The following is an 8,695-nucleotide window of genomic DNA, read 5'->3' on the forward strand; positions in this document are numbered from 1 at the left end:
TCACTCAATCATGATTTTTCAGGACCCAAGTAGTGGTAGATGCATAAGATGATTGAACTGAGATTAATTTTCATGTGCGGTTATTGGAAATCAGACCTTTTATTTTATAGTTAATTATAAAATTATGTGCAAAGGTCCTATGGATACAAAAATGAAAACTGACATAGTCCCAGGCCTTCCCTCTAAGAATATACATTCTATTGGGAAAGGGAGGAGAGAGGAAGGGAAGACTGGAACTGATATGTACACAGATAACTGAGTTAGAATATAAAGTGTATTTTTATACATTGAAACAGAATGTCACAAGACACATAAGAAAGATGAGATCCAGTGATCTCAGCTGAAGGGGAAAAGGGAGGGCTATATGGATGAGATGTAATTCATTCATCCATTAATTCAACAAGAATTTATGAAATGCCTACCATGTTATGGACACTTTGCTAGGCTTGGGCTGAGCCTTACAGGAAGGGTAAGGGTTTCAACAAGTTTCCATAAAATGACAATCCAAGCATGGAGAATAGTGTACACAGCTGCAGAGAAGAAGGAGACAAAAGGATGAGCTGTTATTATCATTCTTAGTAGTTAAAAATTCAGTTGCCCACAGTATGGTTTGACACATAGATGCATGTGGCTAAAAAGATAAATGCACAACAACAAGCCTTTCTACAGTGTGTATGTAGAGAATGCCCATTTGACTGTGTGGTACAGAGTGGTATAAAGACACTAGCCTTAGACTCAAACAATCCAGCTTCAAGTTCCAGCTTTGCCACTTACTTGTGCCACTTACTTGTGCCACTTATTTCGTGTTTTTTGTTGTGTAGTCATGTTTAAGTCCTGTCTGACCCTTTGTGACCCCATCTGAGGTTTTCATGGCAAAGATATTAGAATGGTTGCTATTTCCTTCTCCAGCACATTTTGCAAGTGAGGCAAACAGGGTTATGTGACTTGCCCAGGTCACACAGCTAGTAAATGTCTAAGGCCAGATTTCAACTCAGATCTTCCTGACTCCAGGTCAAGTGTGCTATTCACTGTGCCACCTAGCTGCCCTTCACTATATACAGTATTTTTGAAATAATATTTTATTTTCCCCCAATTACAAATTAAAACAATTTTTAACATTTTTTTAAAGTTTTAAGTTCCAAACTTTCTCTCTCCCTCCCCACCCCCTGTAAGCAATCAGGTATAGGTTATACATATGGAATCATGTAAAACATTTCCATATTAGTCACTTTGTACAAGAAGACTCAAACAAAAAAAAAAAAGAATGAAAGAAAGTGAAAAATAGCATGCTTCAGTCTGTATTAAGACAATATCAGTTCTTTCTCTGGAGGCAGATAACCTGCTTCATCATGAGTCCTTTGGGATTGTCTTGGATAGTTGTCATTCACAGTTCTTCAGTTGCTGTTACTGTGTGCAATGTTCTCCTCCTTCTGCTTACCTCATTTCGCATCAGTTCATGTACATCTTTCCAGATTTTTTCAGAAATCATCCTTCTTGTCATTTCTTGTAGCGCAATAATATTCCATCACAATAATATGCCACAACTTGTTTGGCCATTCTCCAACGAATGGATATCCCCTTGATTTCCAATTCTTAGCTACCACAAATAGAACCACTATAAATATTTTTGTACAAACAGGTCTTTTTCCCTTTTTTTCATCTCTTTGGGATACAGACCTAGGAAGGGTATTGCTAGATCAAAGGGTATGCACAGTTTTATAGCCTTTTGGCATAGTTCCAAATTGCTCTCCAGAAAGGTTGGCTCAGTTCACAACTCCACCAGCAGTGCATTAGTGTCCCAATTTTCCCACATTCCTCCGACCATTTGTCATTTTCCTTTTTGTGTCATATTAGCCAATATGATAGGTATAAGGTGGTACCTCAGAGTTGTTTTAATTTGCATTTCTCTAATCAATAATGATTTAGGGCATTTTTATATGACTATAGATAGCTTTGATTTCTTCTTCTGAAAACTGCCTGTTCATATCCTTTGACCATTTATCAGTGGGGGAATGACTTGTATTCTTATAAATTTGATTCAGTTCTCTATATATTTGAAAAATGAGACCTTTATCAGAGACCCAGTTTGCAATTATTATCTTATTTGATGTTCATAACAACCCTGTGAGTTAGACGTTGTTATTGTTCCCATTTTACAGTTGAGAAAACCAAGGCAAATGGGCTAAGTGACTTGCCCAGGGTCACACAGCTAATTAAATGTTTGAGGCAGGATTTGAACTAAGGTCTTCCTAACTCCAGGCCTGGTACTCTATCCCCTGCCCCATGTATAATAACTCAGAGGGTGGTTGTGAAGAATGAATGAGATTATATACATAAAATGCTTTGCAAGCCATAAAAGCTATAAGTATAGCTTTTACTATTGTAGCCAAATTGGCCTACTTACTGTTACCTGAATGTCAGAGTTCGTCTCCCATTCTTGTGCCTGCAATGTTCTCCCTCACCATCTCAGTCTCTTAAAATCCTTCACCTTCCTTCAAGGCTCAGCTGAGGTTCAGCCTCCTCCTATGTGTTTCTCCTCAAATAGTCTCTATTCCTCAAATCACCAGACGTAGACTAACCTGCATACAAATTGTATTCCGCCCCTACCCACCCCCAGCAGAACATAAGCTTCTTGAAGACAGAGTCTAATATTCATTTTGATGTTGTACCCCAAATGCCCTAATACATAGCAGTTGCTTATTAAATGCTTCTTGGATGGGATCTTTATTTATTTCACTCTTTCTGTGTAGTTCTGTTTCTATTTGCCTTTCTACTTCTGTTTCCATCTTCCTTGATCTTTATCTCTCAGTCTTTTACTTTCTGTATGATTGTCTATTTCTTTCTGTACATTTTCCTTCTCCCCTTTTTACTGTCCCTTCCACATTTGACCCTTGACCCTTGTCTATCATTTGGCTGTCCATCATGTAGACATGAGGTACATTTTTTTAATTTGTCGTATTTATTAAATAGACTTGTACTTTATCTGTTCATGACTTTAAGAACCAACAGCTAAGACATTTTTCCTGAAAGGAAAATACACCAAAACTTTTTCTTAAATGATTCTTCATTTTTTCTGTGGGTTAGTGACCCTCAAAAGAAAAAAAAAAATAGATTCCTTACCCTTACTCTAAATCGATCTTATTATCAGTATATCATTGCCAAAGAAAGAAGAATGCTTCACTAAACCTCAGAGTCCTAAATCTCTTCTCAGCACACACTCCCACAGGAGAAGAAACTGTGGGCAGCAGGGGATTTCAAGTTAGACAAAGCCAGAAAAGGGAGACAGCACTTGAGTCCTTCCTATAGGTTCCATTGCCTTCTTCTTTCTTTCCCTCAAAGTTTTGCCCTACAAGACTTCTTAAACTTTTCTGCCAATGGTAGCCAGGAAGACTGAGTGATCTGGAAACAAGGATACAAGAACAGGCTAAATTTCAAAATCCTATCTGAAAACCCTAAGTCAAGAGACCTGGGTTTCAGTCAGGTGATCATTGGATAGAGCACAGCACTTAGAATGAACAAGACCTGAGTTTAAATCCTGCCTCAATCCCTTCCTAGCTGGACAAGTTACTTATTGTCTCTCAGCCTCAGTTTCCTCATCTGTAAAACAGAGAAAACATAAGCATTTATTTAACAGGGTTGTTGTTGTGAGGATATATGAAAAGCACTTTACAAATTGTAAAGCTTTATATAAATGCAAGATATTAGTCCCAGCTCTAAAATTAACTATAGGCCTCTTTTTTTCCTGCTCTGTAAAATAAAGGGATTGGAGAAGCTGGTTTCTAAGACCACATCCAGTTCTAACAGTCTCAGAAACTATCAGATTTGGGTTCGATTTGACTTTACCTCAGTTCATCCTTGATTTCAAGAAGAGTTGCCTGAAACTAACTCTGTGACAGGGAGCAAGTTATTTTCCTTTACTGGTTTTTAAATTTCTTCTGTAAAATAAAGGTTATCCCTATTATAAATAAAATAAGTAAATAAAGATTATCCCTATAATCACATTAGCTTTAAGATGGTACTTTGAGGGATTTGGAGAGGTGGGATTTGGAGGAAAGATGTTGGCTTTGAATTGCCTTCTCAATTCCTTCTTCCCTAGTTATCAAGAACCTACAAAATGACCCACTTTCTTAGAGTGAGAGAGGGAGTTGTAGAGGGCAGATTACTGAGAAGTAGTCTCCTAGTGTCCTAAGTCTTCCTTCCACAGGGGTGAGGTCGGAGTCAGGGTAACGTCCTAAGGTGTCTCTCCCCTCCCGCCAGAGTGGTGCCTTTCTCTCAGCTCAGGATGCCTTTCCTGACATTTGATCCAGGCATAGTTTGTGGGGCTTGCCCTAGGTACAAAAACTCCTAGTTGTAATTCTGCTCCTAGCTCTTTAAAGCTTAAAACTGCACTAAGACTTTTGGATAAGCTATGGCGGAGCTGAGATTATGGCTAACAGTGTTGGACAGGTGGAGTACAAATTGAAATATCTACTACCTTTGGCACTTTTTCAAAGGAAAGGCATTAACATAGTAGCAGCTGCCTACTCAGCTCTCTTTCCCTCTGCATCTCCCTTTTTCCCTTCCCTCCCCCCACACCACTTCCCACCATGGACACAGAAGAAGATACTTAATTCTCCATAAGCTATTTCTAGAATCTCTGTCCAACATTATATATTCTCATTCTATTCCGAAGTTCTAGTCTAATCCTGATCTCTACCAAAAAATGACCACACAGAACACTCCATGTAGTTGGAATGGGCAAACACCCATGTAGTGTGATTTTTAGGGGCACCTAGAAACTCCCCAGATGCTGAGACAATCTTTCCATATAGGTTGTCTCATGCTGGGATCATGCCATGAAAATTCCCCCTGTATCTTAAAAGTTGTTTTTTCAAGAAAGTATGAATACCTTCAACTATTATGAATAACGCTGTAAGGTATCGTTTATATACTAGAAACAGGATGTGATAGGCTCTGTTGGGACCATGAGGGAAATGGAAACCTGACGCGGAAAATTGACGCGGAAAATGGAGGAAATGCCCCTGGGGAGAAGAAAAGGTACAGAAAAGAGAATGCTAAGGACAAATTTGGACTAATTTACAGTTTTACCTTAACTGAACCCTGACTTAAAGAACTAGTATTGTAGCCTCTGACGAAAGATGATCAAGAGAAGCTTAAGTCTCAGTGTGATTGAACGACCTTTGAGCAATTGAGTTTACGCAAGAAAAAAGATTGAATAATTACAATAACTAAAGCATTTATAGGGCACTTTAAGGTTTGAAAAGTGCTTTGTAAATATCTATCATTTTATCATCAGAACAACCCAGAGAAGTAGGTGAAATTCTCATCCCTGTTTTACATGTGAGAAAACTGAAGCAGACAGCAGTTAAATGAATAGTACCTTAAGTAGTAAATAATTATAAAGGCTATTATGAGTAGTTGATTAATTAATTGTTCTGGGGCTTCATAATACACTTTGTTATTGTTTATAAGGATTTACAGAGCAAAAGTCATTGGGAACTACTTGCCTACCCCATAACACAACCAGTGCCAACGTCTGTACTCTACTGCCCTCACTTTTAGCTATGGTTACAATTTATTGTATCTCTCCCAAGAGCCCAATCCTGCCTTTTCCTTCAGATATGTGGTCCTCCTTCAACCTGAATATCAGAAATGTTAGGGTGTTAAACATTCTATACCCACCGATTTCAAGCAAACAGACTGGGGGAAGAAAGCACCGTCCCACAGAATCTTAGAATTAAGAGGACCCTGAAATATTATCTACTCCAACCTCCTGATCTAATGCATGAATGGCTTCTGTACCATCCTAACAAGTGGTCATTCAGCCTCTGCTGGAATACCTCTGTTGATGGGGAGCTCACTATCTCATGATGGTAAATGAGCAGGAAGAAGGTTGAACTACTTGCAGGAAGAAGGTTGAACTACTTGCTTTAAACAAATTCCTGTTTCTGTTTCAGGTCGAAATAAATAATGGACACTGACTCCATTCTGCAGCTGTGGAAGTCGATCTTGAAAGGAAAGCTCCCCCAAATTAAAAGTGCTTCTGAAGATGCAGCACATCTGGAATTCTTGATGGGGGCTGGACTGTTCCTCTCCGTTTTACCACATGTCACTGAATCCATCAGTCACAACATTTGTATTATTAGCATTGTCACTAGACAAATTGTAGGTGCTTAGGTGGGTATTTTTTAAATCATCATCTCCTTCAATGGACATTTGTAAATTGTTAAAAAAAAAAAAAGTTTTTAATTTTTTTGTATAATATCTAGTGTGAGGCATGGAAACAAAAAGAAACTACAGACAACTTCCAGGAGAATTATATGTGTGTACTGTTGAGATATTAAGTCAGCATTTCCTAAAGGACATGGGGTTGGACTGTGATGGGTAGAGTCTGTCAGCAAAGAATATCTGTGGAATATACGTGCCAGGGTAGACACTGTGACAAACGTCATATGTGTAAAAATGACTTAACAGGCATTGTGACTATTAATGGGTTATTTTTTCAAAATTATACAACATGGAATAATCTTTTGGCTTTGGCATTTCCAATGCTCAAAGAGTCATCATTCTACGTTGCCAAATTCCAATATCATTCCTTGCTCCTTTCCTGCTCCATTGTTGTTTGTTTAAAGGTTATGAATCTGAAGAAGACTCAAATGAATATAGTTGGCACAACATCTTTCACACCAGGGCTACCATATGTTACATGCCTGTAAGTTGCCCCCTTTCTACTTTTGACTCCACCCATGGATACTAAAAACAGTAGAGCTGGAAGAGCTGGAAATCGTGTAATTCAACCCTTTCTTTTGACAGGTGAGGAAACTGAGGCCTAGACAGGGAAGCAAGTTGTCCAAAGTCACAGTTCCAATAACAATCTTGAAACTTTCTTTGGGATACATTCCTTTTAGTATGTGTAATGTGAAATTCTTGTAAATATCTCTCACGAAGTAGTAACTATTAAGTACCTAGGTTTCCCAGTTCTTCTGACAGCTTAACTAAGAAAGTAAGTTAGAAAAATCATTTTCTGAGGTAGAAAGAACTGTCATGAATAATCTTGGTTTTCCTTAGCTTGACTTTATACTTATTAACTATTATTTTCTATGTAAAAGAAATTTTTATTCTGTGAAAAAGGGGGGAGATATCTTTTTTGCATCACAGACTTTCTTGGCCCACTAACTACTTGCCCAAATATGCCAATTTTTGGTTTAACTTAGAAGATGCCATTTGGAATGTGAGTTAATTATAATGACAGGAAGGTATTTGTGGACTTCTAAAAAATATGACAGCAATTACTTTGAGTTCACTTGTATTCCAAACTCTACCAAACACAAAATAAGTTTTCACAGTCATGGAAATTTCCTTTCATCATAATTATTAAAACACACACACATATGCTCACACATTCTAGCTGAAGAATAGCAGAATTTAAAGAGTAGTATTCAAATCCTTTTCCAGGCATTTACCAGTTGTGTGACCTTTGACAAATTATTTTGTCTCTGTAGGACTCAGTTTTCTCATCTGGAAAATGAAGGGCTGACAGCAAATCACCTTTAAGGTTCCTTGCAGTTCTAAAGCTATATTCCCTTGTGAATGTAGTGCTGGATGTGACCTTCATAAACTTTGAATCTTGACCTTCATTTTACCAGTGGGGCTAATTGATAAACAGAGAATTGAAGGGACTTATTAATTAGTGACAGAACCAGTTAGAATCCAGGTCTCAAAGAGTCACAATTATGTCTCTCTTTCTCTCTCTCTCTCCGTCTCTCACTCCTCAAGTGCTATAACAAGCCTATTGGAACAAAGCGGGCAAAAAAAATGATGTTTGGTTTGGTTTAAGTTGCCAATTTAAAAAAAAAACAAAACTGTGTTTCCAGAAAAGTCTGTTGAGGGCTGAAAACTGTTGCATGGCTGACTTCTTGGTCCTCTAGATATTTAACTTATTTGGGAAGGATATCAGCAACTATTAGCCAGCAATTCTCTCAAGTAAATGCCTATTTATTATACTGCAAAAGGCTTTGAAAAATCTCTTCACTTAAATAATAAGGTTGAATCATAAGATCGTTGATGTAGAAATAGGAGGAACCATAGAGATCATCTGGTAAGACCCAGAGAGATTAAGTGATTTGCCGTATCAAAGACCCCAGAGTCAAACTCAATTCCTCTGACTACAAATTAGGCACGTATTGTATACAGCTCAGGTTTCCAAGATTGTAGCCTTGGAATCTCTCTCTCACCCTTGACTTGTGCTCTGTGACCTTGTTAGTTGAAGCAATTCTGCTAGTTGTTTGTGATGGCTTGCACTGTCCTTATTAGTAAAGTTAGCATCTCTACCCTGTGGCACTAGAGTGGTATTGAGGCTCTGTTCTCTGAAAAATATGTAACCACAGGACAATGGAATCTCCTCTTATCCTCATCTTTTGAGGCTTCCCTCAAAACCAGTCCCCCTGACAGACCAACCTTCTCTGCCTGCTCAAAAGCCCTGCCCTCTGACGGTCTTCCCGTCAACTTCCTGTTCGGAAGGGCTGTGGGTCTCAGACCCAGATCACTTGCCATCATTGCAAACGATCTCTTCCTATTCCACTTTCAGTTTCAATGAAAGTTAAAGAAAGTTAACAGGCATGGGCCCCAGGGATGGAACCAGAAAGACTTCTCCCCATATACATACATTCTTTTTAGAGGTCAGATCTCTTGAAGT

General features: G+C 38.4%; 1 protein-coding gene across 1 annotated transcript in view; it reads left to right on the forward strand.

Moving 5' to 3' along the window:
* NKAIN3 (sodium/potassium transporting ATPase interacting 3) overlaps positions 1-6,832 on the forward strand; it is an 838,213-nt gene extending 831,381 nt beyond the window's left edge. Inside the window, exon 7 of the mRNA XM_072604673.1 lies at positions 5,958-6,832. Within this exon, the coding sequence (XP_072460774.1) occupies positions 5,958-5,981 (24 nt within the window). The 3' untranslated portion in view covers positions 5,982-6,832. The remainder of the gene's footprint in view (positions 1-5,957) is intronic.
* The last annotated feature ends 1,863 nt before the right edge of the window (positions 6,833-8,695 follow it).

Source organism: Notamacropus eugenii, chromosome 4 (genome assembly GCF_028372415.1).
Source record: "Notamacropus eugenii isolate mMacEug1 chromosome 4, mMacEug1.pri_v2, whole genome shotgun sequence".
Classification (NCBI taxonomy): domain Eukaryota; kingdom Metazoa; phylum Chordata; class Mammalia; order Diprotodontia; family Macropodidae; genus Notamacropus; species Notamacropus eugenii.